General features: G+C 36.3%; 1 protein-coding gene across 6 annotated transcripts in view; it reads right to left on the reverse strand.

Annotated features, from left to right (window-relative positions):
* The window catches only part of ATP11C (ATPase phospholipid transporting 11C), a 201,526-nt gene that overhangs the window by 19,655 nt on the left and 166,142 nt on the right, over positions 1-15,729 (reverse strand). For all 6 annotated transcript variants that reach the window (XM_025373047.1, XM_025373044.1, XM_025373045.1 and 3 more), the window contains 4 exons: positions 14,989-15,091; positions 13,640-13,785; positions 9,504-9,563; positions 4,025-4,152 (listed from right to left, as the gene is read on the reverse strand). In XM_025373047.1, the coding sequence (XP_025228832.1) occupies positions 4,025-4,152; positions 9,504-9,563; positions 13,640-13,785; positions 14,989-15,091 (437 nt within the window). The remainder of the gene's footprint in view (positions 1-4,024; positions 4,153-9,503; positions 9,564-13,639; positions 13,786-14,988; positions 15,092-15,729) is intronic.

Below are 15,729 nucleotides of genomic sequence, written 5' to 3' on the forward strand. Positions count from 1 at the left end.
AGGCTGACCTTCACGCAATCATCTCCTGACTCAGCCACTGGAGTAAACTCTCTAAACTCTTCTAAATTTTTGGCCACTGACAACAATAACATCAACAATAATTTGCTTCCATTTAATGGTACTTATATGCCAGGAACTGGGTTCAGAGTTTTATAGACATTTATTTTCACCCACATAAAAACATGAGATAGGTATTACTACCACTCGTATTTGCTAATAATAAGGAGCCTCAGAAAGGTGTAACACAATGGTGCTCAAACTTTGATGCACTTTGGAATCCCCTGAGGATCGTTAAAAACTAATGCCTGGTTGCCATCTTCATTCTGATTTAATTGGCATAAAGTATAACCTGGAGGTCAGGATATTTTTAAAGCCCCCCAGCTGACTTCAATGTGCAGTATAGTCTGGGAACCACTAGTGTAGCAGCCGTGCCAAAGTTCACTTGGTAAGAGACTGAGTTAATATACAATCCTGGATTGACCTGACTTCAGAGCATATGCTCTCAACCAAGCTACCAAGCTTTCCAAGAACAATTAAGATATTTATTTTAATCAAGATTTATTCCTGGAAATTTAACCTTTTTTTTTTTTTTAGGTCTTACGGTGCCCTTTATATTTTTCCATCAAGTCAAATAACATGTCTGGAGTTGTATAATGATACTTTGATAAATGGGAGGTGGATAGATTAAGTTTAAATCTGTCAAAAATAGTACAACCTTCTCAGCACAAGTCAGAATGCTAAATAAGGCTACCAATTCTAATGGAGCAGAGCTGCAGAAAAAGACGGGTTGGTGCATGTGTTTCTTTTGGATTCTATTTCAAATTGCTCTTAACATTTAATAAATGATATCTAATTACTCAAATAACATACTTGTCGCTAATACTACCAAGAATGTCACTGGGCTGTATGGAGTAAGAAACACCTTTGTAATGTAAATGCAACTGATCCTTGTTCAGTTGGTATTGAGTACCATGGGGTTTCGTGCACATAGCAATTATGCAACTTTTACCTACTAGGATTTCCAGGTGCATGCAGCGATCTGAAACTCAGCGTATGCTCTCTGTCCTAGAAAAATGGCAGAATGAGATAGCTACTTCCCAGAAACAAGCTCTCCCCATAGCCAGTAAGTCATGTTTCCAAGGCAACTAGGAACAACAGGTAAGGCACCTCTGTAAAGATCCTTGCAGGCAGTGCCCAACAACTGCCAGCCAATGTGGCTTTTGACAGTCACTGACTTGGGCTGGAGAAGAAAGGGCAAAAGCAGGAAGTGGTTCCTGTCTTTACAGACCACTGATGGGAAGTACATCTCATTCAGTGTGGGAAAATAGCAGGAGCAGCATGATACGTTGAATTATAGGTCAGGTTTTCTAGCTGCATTCGAATAAAGAAGCTGTCAAAAACTCAGAATGGGGCAATTAACGTGAAGGAGAGCATGAGAGAGAATCAAGATCTGGGGAGAGGCTGTGAGCAGCACAGGCCTGAGCACCTCCATATTATGGTGGGCAGCAGGTACACCAGAACGCTTTCTTTTGCCTTTTAAAGCTGTGGAAGAAACAAATTACACCTGTTCCCTCTATAGAAAAACTACAGTTTACTTTTTAAATGTCTCTTAAAAATATAAAAACATCCAATTATGTCGTTTCACATCCAAGTGTTTGGTAATACCCAAGTCACTAAATCACCAAAGGTAAAATCTATAATACACTATACAATGCCACCGCTAATATTAACTGGCATACTGTACAGAAAGCCATATAGGAAGACCAGGGCTTCGTGTTCACAAAGGAACAGTCAGAGTAAATAAACTACCTATACTCTGGTGACAGGTCAAGAGCAGTGTCTTGTCAGAGCAGGCATTCATGGCTTGCAAGTATGAGGTCAAAAAGGAAAGCTGCACTTTGGGCTCAGCAAAAGGTATGCCACGGTCTTTATTTTTGCATCGGATGTGGCAAGTCTATACAAAATTCAATAAATCATGACCTACACCTACAGCACAGTCACTAAAACCTTATGGAAACCCTTACGATATTTTGTACTCAACAGGTTTTTGCAGATTATTGACATTCTTAATTTATACAAGTGCTCAGCAGAGCCCTGAAGGCTGGAGGAGGGTGTTAGAATAGTAAGATTAATAGCTATCATTGCTTGAAAACTTGTCAGGCACTATTTTTTTAAGTTCTTTAATACATAGTGGCTCATTTATTCCTCACAAAACCATTGTGATTAGGTGCTACTGTTGCCCATATATTACTGAAGATGAAATTGAGGCACATTGCAGTAACCTGCATAAGGTCACACGGTAAGTGGCAGAGGCTTTCAGCCCAGATGTTAGTCTGAGCTCTTGGTGGGACTGAATGGGGGGAATTCAGCTTACTACTCCTCAAACCCCACTTCAATCAGAGCAACTGCACTATTGGGCTTCTCTTTAGAAGTTGTCTGGAAACAACTACAGTTAAAACAATGTTTTAAAACCACTGGCCTGCTAGAAAAAGCACTGGAAAGAGGGCTGAATTCTGATCTTCATTTTGCATCTGGTTGTACTCTGTGTCCTTAGGTAAGTCATTTCTGGGCCCTGGTTCCTTATTTTCATAAAGAGCATAGTAGGAGCTGATGCTTGTAAGATTTCTACCAAAGTTCTAATGATTCTCCTCTAGATCTAATTATGCATTTACAACAAATACAGGATCAGCAGAATATGTAAACACCATGAGGATACAATCAGCAAACTCTAGACTGGGAGAAATTTTACAACATAAATAATCTGGTTTTCTCCACAAATAAATTGCAAGGTTAACCTACACATTAAAAGAGACTCCGAAAGTATATAAACCAATTGCAATGTGCGGACCTTCTTTAGATCTTGATTCAAATAAGCATGCTATGAAAAAAATGAGTCAATTGGAGAAATGTGAACTTGACTATTTGCTATTAAGGACTTAAGTGATAGGGTATTATTATTTTTAAAAATCCTTATCTTTAAGAGATGCATACTGAAATAACTGTTTTTGAGATGTGCTTCAAAATAAGCCTGTGATAGAGTAGACGGGGTTATCAGTGGAATAGGAATGTCAAGGAATTGAGAGTTGTTGAAGCTAAGTGGTTAGGACAAGCTGAGTGGTTCAACAACTATTTACATTCATTCATTATATAAATAGCATTCTCTCTACTTTTATGTATGTCTGAAATTTTCTTTAATAAAGACCTTTAAAATGATAAATTTTACAACTGTGTAATTCTTAACAATTGCTAAATGTAAATTTTATGAGTCATGTCGGTTAAAAAAAAAATCCCTTAAATTTGTGTATCTTCATTTCATACAAATAAACTATCCAAACCTCTCTAATGCACTTGCTACCTACTATTTAGCAATGCTTACAATCTGCTGTAAATTAATATCTTTATCCTTAGCTGTAGGCTACAATTCCAAAAATCCAATTAAATCATAAGTTAAACAACTGGAGCTAGTGCCAAGTCCCCCATCCACAGAGAAAAGCATCCATTTTCAACTGACACAAAATGAATACAATGGCTTATGAGTCCATTATTTTCTTCAACAAAACAGTTTTAGAATGGGGCTAATAAAGGAGGGGTGTGGGGCAGCTAATGCTATAGGCACAGTTTACATGAGAAAGGGTAATATAACTTCATCGGTTCAATCTACAACAAGTAGGAATCAATATTGTAAACTACGGAAGATCTTTGTGTATGCTTTTTCTTTTCTTTGCAGTTGAAATATCATGTCTTCCCATGAGACACCAGAACACTATAACAATGTAGGTTTAAGTTTTAGGAATTAGTGACTCTGAACTAAATGTTTCACATATATTCAAGTACAGAACCCACACCTAGGAAATATGTCATTTTCCTGTTGAGCAGTCTGCTTTCAATAGCTAAAAATTCCAAAGAGAACCACATAATCATACCACAAACCAAGTGCATTGTTCTGCATTCTTCCCATCTACAGGTAAAATGAAAACCACAACATTGAAAGTCTTAGGGGGTTTTAACTATATATTTAACTTACATATACAATCGGGGATCTGAGGTCAGAGTGTCAATGTTGATGTGCTGTTCCAGTAGACTATAGGCCAGGATGGGCAAGGATGTGAAGCAGATATTGTACATTGTAAGGTAAGCAGCATCATACAGTGGCTAAAATGAAAAACAACAGAGGAAAGAAAGAAATTTCATGTAACAATCATCTACAAGATGATATTTATGTATGAGGAAAACTTACTAGCTAAAATAAGAAACTTTTTTACATGCTTTTGGTAGTGGCAAAGGAAACTGTAAACAAGGTCACTGCCTAGTAACTATAAAAAAGAAACTAACATATTGTGATGTGTCACATTAATATACCTCCCCTTTAACAGAATCTTATTCAGAATGTTTACATGCTATAAGTTGCATTTCTAATAGACATTAATAACTTTTCAAGGTTGCTTAATAGCTAAAACTAGCTATTCAGGAGTTACTTCAGCAAACACCATTAAGTGTAAGTGAGGAATTCTTAGAGAAACTAAATATAGGCAGCAATCAGCCTGTGTCACAAATGTTTTGGTTAATATTTTACATATTTTTGGTTAGTATTTTCAAGTCCAAATTGTGTAAGTCTTTTCTAACATCCTCTTCCTGAGAAGCCCCACAGTTTCCCATGGCGTGTGTTCTTCCTTCCTGAACTGAGTAATAAACCTAATTTGATCAACTACAAGTGTATTCCTGGTGGTCTTTGACTGGACAACTTGGACAATCTTGAGCTCCTGTAACAGAACTTGGCATACAAAAAACAATCAATAAATACTAGATGAATAAATGAATGAGTACAGATTGGAAGCTGTAACATTTGAAAAGGCCTGCTCTGATATTATAAATCCTCCTTTATTGAAAAAAATTTAAAAAATTCTATGAACCTCATTCTGATGAAAGTATTTACATCAGTATTTATCTACACAGTGCTAAAGATTGTCATACAAACATTTTCTGTGGCCTGAATAATTCCCCATACTCATATGTATTTTTCACATGTATAAATGTCCCTTAATAAAATGCATTTAACTATGACAAAAATTAACAAAATAATGTATTTTCAATCAATGGCTACTAAAGATAATTACTATCATAATGAAGACTGACTCCAAAAGGCTGGGAATTACTTGAATGGTGCATTAGTTAGTTTACTAGTTGACTTCAGAACATTTACTGAGTGCCTACTAAATGACAAGTACTAGGGACAGAGATGATTCATCCCCTGTCCACCAGAGAGTTCAAACTCTAGATGGAGAGGCAGAATTGGGGAAACCCCGAGGAGGGGACTACAACTCTAGCTGGCAGGAGAGACAAAGCAAATGATAATGGATGCAACATTCTCCATGAAGTTAAAAGACACTTCCAACATACTTTCTATAAACAAAGATTTAAGCTCAACAAAGATATTCCACTGAATTTAAAAGTACAAAAAAAGGTGTTGCATTCCTTTTTGTTTTCAAAGGAGAGGACTAGTCCGTGGCACATAACACCATACTTTCTTTGGAAACTACTCATTTTCACTAACAAGTAAATTTTTAAAAGTACAACTCAGATTGACTGGTGTATAATTCAGTCTTGAATTTCATTCAAACAAAAGAAGTATCAATCTACTTTTGTTTCACTATGATACTTTAAAATCACATGACCAATAATTGTAATTCTTAGGTACATAATTAGAAGAGACAGAATATTCCCAAAACAAACAGATATAGTTGATAATACTGTTTTTTTTTTTTTATGAAACCTGTTACAATGTTTTCTTTTCATTAAACAAAAGACATTTAGTATCCTAGTTTTGCTAAAGAAAGGGAAGCTTTTTGTGTAAAGAATCTGAACCCTGGTCCATTTCTACATTCTTCATAGTCTTCCTTGCAAGTCCCAGAGAATGCCTAATGTGCTTCTGGACTGAAAAAGACAGACTACTCATAGGCACTCCAAAGATATTTGCAATAAAGGTTGCTACATTCAGCATTAGCACAAAACCAAAATCAAAAATAAAGATTATGCACATCACATTACCTCCTGAGCTCTCCTGGTACACTTTTACCTTCCTTTTACCTGGTATACTTTTCCTTTAAGATGTCCACGTTATTCCTTCCCTTACCTCCAGGTCTCTGCCCAAATGTCATCTCATCAGAGAGACCTTTTCAGATGTCTATAACAGCAGCTCTCTCTCTCCCAGTCACACTCTATCCCTTTATTATGCTTTCTTTTTTCCACCATAGCATATAGCAGTACCCAACATAATATCCTTGATGAAGATAGATGCAAAAACACTTAACAAAATACTAGCAAACTGAATCCAGCAGCACATCACAAAGCTAATCCACCATGATCAAGCAGGCTTTATCACTAGAATGCAAGGTTGGTTCAATATATGCCAATCAATAAATGTGATTTATCACATAAACAGAACTAAAAACAAAAGCCACATGATCATCTCAATAGATGCAGAAAAGGTTTTCAATAAAATCCATCATGTTAAAAAACTCTCAACAAACTAGGCATTGAAGGAACATTCTTCAAAATAATAAGAGCCATCTAAGAAAAACCCATAGCCGACATCACACTTAACAAGCAAAAGCTGGAAGCATTCCCTCAAAAACTAGAAGAAAAGGATGCCCTCTCTCACCACTCCTATTTAACATAGTACTGGAAGTCCTAGCCAAAGCAATTGGGCAAGAGAAATAAATAAAAGGCATCCAAATAGGAAGACAGGAAGTCAAACTATCCCTGTTTGCAGACAATATGATTCTATATCTAGAAAACCTCACAGCCTTGGCCCAAAAGCTTGACCTGTTAACTTCAGCAAAGTTTCAGGATACGAAATTAATGTACAAAAATCAGTAGCAATCCTATATACCAACAACATCCAAGCTGAGAGCCAAATCAGTAACATAATCCCATTCACAATAGCCACAAAAATAATGAAATGCCTAGAAATACAGCTAACCAGCGAGGTGAAAGATCTTTGAAATGAAAATTGCAAAACACTGCTCAAAGAAATCAGAGATGATACAAACAAATGGAAAAATATTCCATGCTCTTGGATAGGAAGAATCAATATTGTTAAAATGGCCATACTGCCCAAAGCAATTTACAAGTTCAATGCTATTCCTATCAAACTAGTAATTATATTCTTCACAGAATTAGAAATAAATATTTTAATATTCATATGGCACTGAAAAAGAGCCCGAATAGCCAAGGCAATCCTAAGCAAAAGGAACAAAGCTGGAGGCATTACATTACCTGACTTCAAACTATACTACAGGCTACAGTAACCAAAACAACATGGTACGGTACAAAAACAGACATATATAAAACAATGGAACAGAACAGAGAGCCCAGAAATAAGGCCACATATCTACAACCATGTGATCTTCAACACAGCTGACACAAACAAGCAATGGGGAAAAGAATCCCTATTCAATAAATGGCACGGGATAACTTGCTAGCCACATGCAGAAGATTGAAACTGAACCCGTTTCTTATGCCATATACAAAAATCAACTCAAGATGGATTAAAGACTTAAATGTAAAACCTAAAGCTATAACCACCCTGGAAGATAACCTAGGATATATCAGTCTGGACATAGGAGCTGGCAAAGATTTCATCACAAAGATGCTGAAGGCAATAGCAACAAAAACAAAAACTGACAAATGTTACCTAATTAAATAAAGAATTTCTGCATACAAGAAGATGACTATCAACAGAGTAAACTGACAACCTACAAAACGGGAGAAAATATCTGCAAATGATGAATGTGACAAATGTCTAATACCCAACATCTATAAGGAACTTACATAAATTTGTAAGCAAAAATCAAATCACCCCATTAAAAAGTGGGCAAAGGACACGAACACTTTTCAAATGAAAACAAACACGCAGCCAACAAGCATATGAAAAAACGCTCAACATCACTAATCATTAGAGAAATGCAAATCAAAACAAAAACAAGATATCATCTCATACCAGTCAGAATGGCTATTACTAAAAAGTCAAAAAAGAAAAAAAACCAGATGCTGGCAAGGTTGCAGAAAAAAGGGAACACTTGTAGAATGCTGGTGAGAATGTAAATTAGCCATTGTGGAAAGCAGTGTGATGATTCCTCAAAGACCTTAAAACAGAATTACCATTCAACCCAGCAATCCCATTACTGGGTATATACCCAAAGGAATATAAATTATTCCACCATAAAGACACACACACACGTTTACTGCAGCACTCTTCATAATACCAAAGACATGTAATCAACCTAAATTCCCATCAATGGTAGACTGGAAAAAGAAAATGTGGTACATATACACCGTGAAATACTACGCAAACATAAAAAAGAATAAGATCACGTCATTTGCAGCAACACGGATGGAGCTGGAAGCCATCATCCTAAGCATACTAATGCAGAAAGAGAAAACCAAATACAGCATGTTCTCACTTGTAAGTGGGAGCTAAACAATGAGAACATATGGACACAAAGAAGGGAAAAAGACACTGGAGTCTACTTCAGGGTGGAGAGTGAGAGGAGGGAGAGGATCAAAAAGCTACCTACCAGGTACTATACTTTTTACCTGGGTGACAAAATAAACTGAACACCAAACTCCTGTGGCATGAGTTTGCCAATATAAACCTGCACATGCACTCCTGAACCTAAAAGTTTAAAAAAAAAAAAAATGCTGCCAAAGAATTAGAAGAAAATCACTTCCTACCAGGAGGAACCAAGAAGAATACATAAGTGTATTCATAAGTGTACTTTGTATTCACAGAAGCGTATGTAAAGCTTGCCTTTGAAATTTAGAAACTTAACACCTATGGCAATGTGGTAGCTCAGTTTGGAAAAATCATTGAACTTCTCATAGATTAATTATAAAATTTCTGAGTCACTGAGTATTATAAGCTCCTGTATTTTGCTATACCTCCCATTAGAAGCAATGTCAAATCCATTACAGTTTTTAAAACAAAGATGCCTCGCTATCCTACCACTTATGTATCAAGTTAATATATAACATATTCCTTATGTAATACATGTTCAGAAAACAACAGAAGGCAAAACATCTATAGCTGCTTTACGTAATCCAAGGCTTTCTCTAGGAATCACAGGTTCTTGGATAGCTTAAAGATTAATGTTTTTCTATAAAACTAACCTGAGAGCCTGCAAAGTTGGGAGATTTCATCTGATAAAATATTAAACTATAACATTTTAGAATTATGAAACATTTTATACATTGATAAAAAGAAAAAATTCAAAATACTCTTTTTAATGTTATCACATCTCCAACAGGATGTACCAAAAGCATTTCAAAATGAAGATAACAATAAGAAAGCTAGTAAAGCAAAGACATACACATTTGCTATCGTCAAAACCAAGAGATCCTTTTACTTTGTATATACATCTCTAATCTCTATAAATCTAATATATAAGGGTAATTTATTAACAGCAAATATAAACCACATTATAACGAAAACTTGGGAAACAAACCTGTTGCGAGAATCCACAGAAGAACTGGTACAAAAACTGTGGCAAAATGAAACAAAGATTCTGAAAAAAAAAATGAAGACAAGGATTAACATTTTCACTTAATCAACTTGCTAAACTAAAATGGGAAACTATATTCCAAATAGTTTATAATTATTCCTAAATCCTTCTAATGCCAGAATGCAATAAACCTCTATTCCACAGACATAAGGAAACAACTAAAAAAATGATTAATTCATATTAAGGCCAACTTTTGCCCTATCAAGGCAGAAGAGGATCTTATTTACTTAATGAGAATCTGTTGCTATCCTTCTTCCAGGAAATAAATGAGCTCATCCAATATGAACACCTAATGACACTGTATCTTTAACACCAATTAGATTTGCAAACCATATAGTAGACTGACAATGCTGCAAGTGTACATTTAAAGTCAATTAATGCCAACAAATAGTTGGGAAATTATTATAGATTATGTTGACACTAACAGTATCAACTAATGCTTTAATGCCTTTATTACTATCTCATCAAACAATCAACATATCATTATTGAGCATCTACTACACACAAAGATGGCACACAGATGATACCAAAAAAAGAGTCAACTTCTTTTTCCTAAGTCAGGGACCCCCTCCCCTCCCCCGAGGATGCACAGCAGGAGGTGAGCGGCAGGCAAGTGAGCATTAGGGCCTGAGATCCCTGGTGCCAAAAAGGTTGGGGACCACTGTCCTAAGGGACGTATTGTTTAATTTTAGAAATACTAAAAAGACAAGCGGAAAAGAAACACAAGCTGGGAAGTCATAAGGTAGTAAAAGTTACTAAGTGTGATTATAAAATACTGAAATTAATATCTTTAAGCAAAACTACCAGGACTAGAATTTTCAAATAACTGCTATTCTTCAAAGCAGGCTGTGAGCTTCTTTGCTGTTACTTGTTCATGATGTCTCTGAACTTCTCTTCGAGAAGCCCCTTCAACAGCCCACTTTCCAGTCATGCCAGAAAACTAGTCTCCTCCCTTCTGTCAGCTAATTCTCCAGAATTAGCTCTAGGAGACTTGAGACTGTTTTTAAAAATCAAATGCAACCCCAAAGGATGAACATCTACCATAGCTGAGGATATTTAAATCAATGTACTACTGACTCTGGAGGATGTTTCTAAAGAAATGAGCTCAACATGTTTTTAATCACCCCTGCAGCATGAGTCAGAGCTCCCAAGGTCATCACCTGGAAAAGCAACACTCATTTGTACATTATCAGTTCTGGTACAATGCAAAATATAGTCCATAGTATTTCTAGAGTCACAGTTTATGAAAAAAATAAGTGTTCTGAGGTTGAAGCAGGTAGAGCTCAGTGGGGGATCACAAGGTTGCTTCATGATAAGGGAGAGTGGGTATCTACCTCACCCACCAGAATCTAATTTTCATGAGAACAGGGACACTGCCTGTCTTACACCATGGTGTATCCTCAAGCGCCTAAAACAGGCCTTGGCACATGGTAACACGTTTAAAATATATTTGTTGACTGATTGAATAAAGAAGTTAGAACTTGAACTATGAATAAAGATGAACAGGACATGTTGATGGCAGGAACCAAGGCAAGAATGTATATATTTTAAACTTATATGGTAAGACAGGGTCACATTGTGGGGTGCATTAAAAGCCAGACTAAAGCTGAGACAATGGAGAGTAAAGTTTCTAAGGGACAAGTTGAAAAGTGGCATTCTTTAAACACTAATCTAGCTGAATTATATAAGGAGGATTAAATGGAGAAACAGAAGGTAGGAAGACCTGTCACTGAAGTACTCCAGGAGTGGGCAATAACAATTTGAAGACGATGGCGAGAGGACAGAAAGACCTCTTAGCTCAGCCAAATAGAGTTGAAAATTTTAGAAATCCTCTTGGCACAAAAGATAGTAATAAAAAAGAAATACTGCTGAGCCAGTAACCAAGATGATAATGAGCCTAGAGACACTAACGAAGACAGAGAATATAATCTACATAAATAACCACTGGTCAACATTTGCCATTTTAAAGCTTGTTTTGTTCTCCTTAACAGAGCATTCCTTCCATCTGGTGGCAGTTGCTTAAACTGCAGGCCAAAACTCGAAAGAGGCAAAATAAGCCTCTGGAATAGGTTCAGATTACTAGGCAGATCTGAATGACAAATCTTCAAGGGATCTCCTGCTAGGTGGAGGTCAAGAGAGAATAACTCTTTATTTCCATAAGCTACTGTTACTGGGTGCAAGGCCCAAAAGACCCTAACTGTGACACATAAAAAGTCCCGGATTTGGAGTAAATGAGTCTATGGTGGAACATCGCCTCCTGGATGGAAAGCCAAAGGCAAGTTATATCATCTCTCTGAGCTCTACTTTCCATGTATCTTAAATGGAGATAATACTACTTGTCTCATAGGATGTTTGTGAGGATTACATTTTTTAAAAAGTGATTTTGTGAACTCACAAAATACCTTACACATATTGGGTTACCATCATCATCATGATCTTCCTCCTCCACAGTGTTTGGCCTGGCTACCAGCAAATACCGGCTAGCAGGGTCTTAGAATAATTTGTGAAACTGGGTTCATAGTTTTATAAATAAATACTTTCTTGAAATATAAAGTTAGTAAGAAAGACCTAGAGTTGACTATAGACAACTGACACACAAAATCAGGTGCTGAGCTTTAACTCTTATAAAATATAGGGTATGAAATTCAAATATGACTACTTGAATCATATGCTAAATACTATATGATTCGAGTAGTTGGAAGATGCACTAAATATCTACAAACTAGAATCTAATTAAGAAATTTAGTAAATTCTATTCCCTGGTAGACAATAACAGGTATGCAGACTCAGTCTAATGTATACACTAATGCTTCGTGATAAAAGGAAACCAAGGTATTGTTGAGGAAACTACTTCAGTGTCCAATATTGGGGATTTGCGATGTTGCACAATTATGTTTTGGAAGAATATTAAGTTGGGTGAGAAAAATGTTCACAATATAAATTAAGTGAAAAAGGCAAAGTGCAAAGCAATATGTATTATACCAATAGGTACAAGGTTTCTTTTGGGAATGATAGAAAAGTTTTAGAATTAGACGATGATGGTTGCACATCATAGTGAACACACTATAGTCATTGAATTATAAACTTTAAAATGGTGAATTTTAGGCCAAGTGTGGTGGCTCAAGCCTGTAATCCCAGCACTATGAGAGGCTGATGGGGGCAGATCACTTGAGGTCAGGAGTTCAAGGCCAGCCTGGCCAACATGGTGAAACCTTGTCTCTATTAAAAACACAAAAATCAGCCAGGTGTGGTGGCAAGGGCTTGTAATCCCAGCTACTCAGGAAGCTGAGGCATGAGCATCATTTGAACCCAGGACACAGAGGCTACAGTGAGCCAAGATCACACCACTGCACTCCAGCCTGGGCAACAGAGAGACACTCTGTCTTTAAGAAAATGTTTCTTTAAAAAAGGTGAATTTTGTTAAATTATGTCTCAAAAAAATTTTAAAAACCCATATGTAGTGTATAGTGTATAAAAGTACAAAAAAAATACATATATACATTAATTTGTACAGACAAAAGACCAGCAAGGTCACATATCAAAATGTTACCAGTAGTTCTCTTGGTTGGCATGCTTATAGACAATTTATAAATGACTGCAAAAACTTCATTTTAGAAAATTTTTATTTTTGTAGAGACAAGGTCTCTCATTATCGCCCAGGCTGGTCTCAAAATCCTGACCTCAAGTGATCCTCCCACCTTGGCCTCCCAAAGCACTAGGATTACAGGAATGAGCCACTAGCAAGCCAAAATGTTCTATTTTTTGACTGGTGTGATGGTTACATGGATGGATACAACTGGCAAAACTCATGGAACTGTACACTTTTGATGAATACACTTTATTGTATTTAATTTATATTTCAATAAAGAGGGCTTAAAAATTCCTATCAAATATTTTGCATCAAAAGGAATCTCTGTTTTCTGATTCATCCAATAGACAACCTCTGCTTTGTTGACTGCAAATTTCAGTATGAGATAGCAAAAGCAGCATAAAAAAAAAGGAAGAACACCACCACCATGACCAAGCTGAGTCAATGCTGGATTAAAAAGAAATTAAATTACATATATTTTATCACATACCTTATAGAAGAAGTACTGTACAAGGTGTGCTATTCTCACATAATATAGATGTCCATGAGCCAATAGCAGTTTCTTTAAGTGTTTAAACTTTGGAACAGAATAATCGCTATTCCTAGCTGCTTGGCGACCTTCTTTGCCTTTAATACCTAAAAGAGAGTATCTCTATACAGTGAGCATTTTCTAGAATAAATGACTCCCTGATTTATTTTCATAGTTTCAACTTGCTTAAATGTTATAGTTCAATTCTATCATTTAGTTTTCCTTTTTTAAAAACCAAAAGAGCTTTCTTTAACAGTGACACTGAGACTTACCAAATAATTTAAGTTTAACTGGTAACTCTCTATTTGTAACACAGCATACAACAATTAAATAGAATCATTATTTCAATCATTACAAGGCAAAAATTATCTGAAGGAAAAAAATTCAACTTAAAAATTATTAAGTCACTCAGTAAGGGCTAAATTGTGTATGACCCTAGACTAGGTGCTATATTAAGGCAACTCAGAAACCTGGGGTTTGTGGTCTAGGGGCTCAATGAGAAGACGGTGAAATTCTTTCATGAATGAAACCCTGACTAGCAGCGCAAGGGTTCTATGAGCTCGAGCAGCTTTAGGCCATTTGACACTTGGATAACCAATGAGTAGAACTTAAAAGTTGCACAATAAATAGGAATACTTCCAAATGAAAAGAACAATTTGGGAATCTAAACTGCAGTACAATAATTCCCAAGATACGAATTCCATATCTGGTCCCACCACCCTGCGAAAACAAACAAACTAGCTAACTAACTTGCTGGGGAGTTAGCTGTGCTGCCTAATAGCAATCAGAGAAGGAAAAAGTGATACAGGTGGTGGAAAAGCTGTTGTTGCATGTCAATATATAAATTCAACACTACAGCCCAAACCACCCATTAATACTGCCATGTTAAAAACAGCCAATCAATTATCATTTCTTAGCCCCAAACAGTTGAGGTCTCAAAAGATATAGGACAGCAACATAAGTAGGCAGTCTGGCCAGGGGCAGAAAATCAATAAAAGTTTCACGCATGCTGTCAAAGTAAGAGCTAAACAATCAATTGTGCTGCCAGTAGCTTTGGGAAATTCACTCTACTTGGCTAATTGAAAAACATCCTTTAACTTTGTTACATTGCTACATTTCTACCACAGGGCAGGACCTTGGGATGGACATGTTGCATGATCAGATGAGGCATTCATTTAATTAACAATTTTAATTCCAAAATTCAAATTCAAGATGAGCAACCAAAACAGCCACTCTAGAATGTAAGACCACACTACCTAAAAGCAATACTGATACTTTTTACAGCTGCCATCTCATTAGATGTATCTTACCTATTCCCACATGGGATTCCAAGATCATACTAACATCATTGGCACCATCACCTATCGACAGAGTTATTGGGCTGCCTTTTAAATTCTTCACCATTCTGACAATCTAAATATTAAATACAAAAGAGGTATAAAAAAGGTCAAAGAAGAATGTAAGATTGGACTACTTTAGGGGTTTATGCCTCATTCACAATTGTAAATAGCGGCCTTGCAAACAGAAAGGTAGTTTGTGCATATACAGTCATCCCTCAGTATCCTTGGAGGATTGGTTCCAGGACCCTCGTAGATACCAAAATCCTCCTGCATACTTTAAATCTTCTCTAGGTTACTTTTAATACCTAACTACAATGTAAATGCTATGTAAATAGCTGTCATACTGTATTGTTTTAAAATCTGTATTATTTTTATTGGTATACTGTTCATTGTTTTAGTTTTATTGTAATGTTTTCAATCCACAGTTGTTTGGATCTGTGGATGCAGGACCCATGGATATGGAGGGCCAACTGTAGTATGTATAATAGTGTCAAATTCACAGATGCAGAACAACACAGCCATTCAAAATGTAACACCAGCACCCACTTGTCCTAGTTCTGTGATATATGAACTATCAAAAACTTTGCCTCTCATGCATATTAGAGGTCAATACATTTCCTTCTTTTGTCATTGCATCATGTGTTCTTTCAGATCAGATGTTGAATGTGTAACAGTAGAAGCCAGAAAGCTGATTTGGGGTAACACACATAG

The sequence above is a fragment of the Theropithecus gelada genome, chromosome X (assembly GCF_003255815.1).
Source record: "Theropithecus gelada isolate Dixy chromosome X, Tgel_1.0, whole genome shotgun sequence".
Classification (NCBI taxonomy): Eukaryota; Metazoa; Chordata; class Mammalia; order Primates; family Cercopithecidae; genus Theropithecus; species Theropithecus gelada.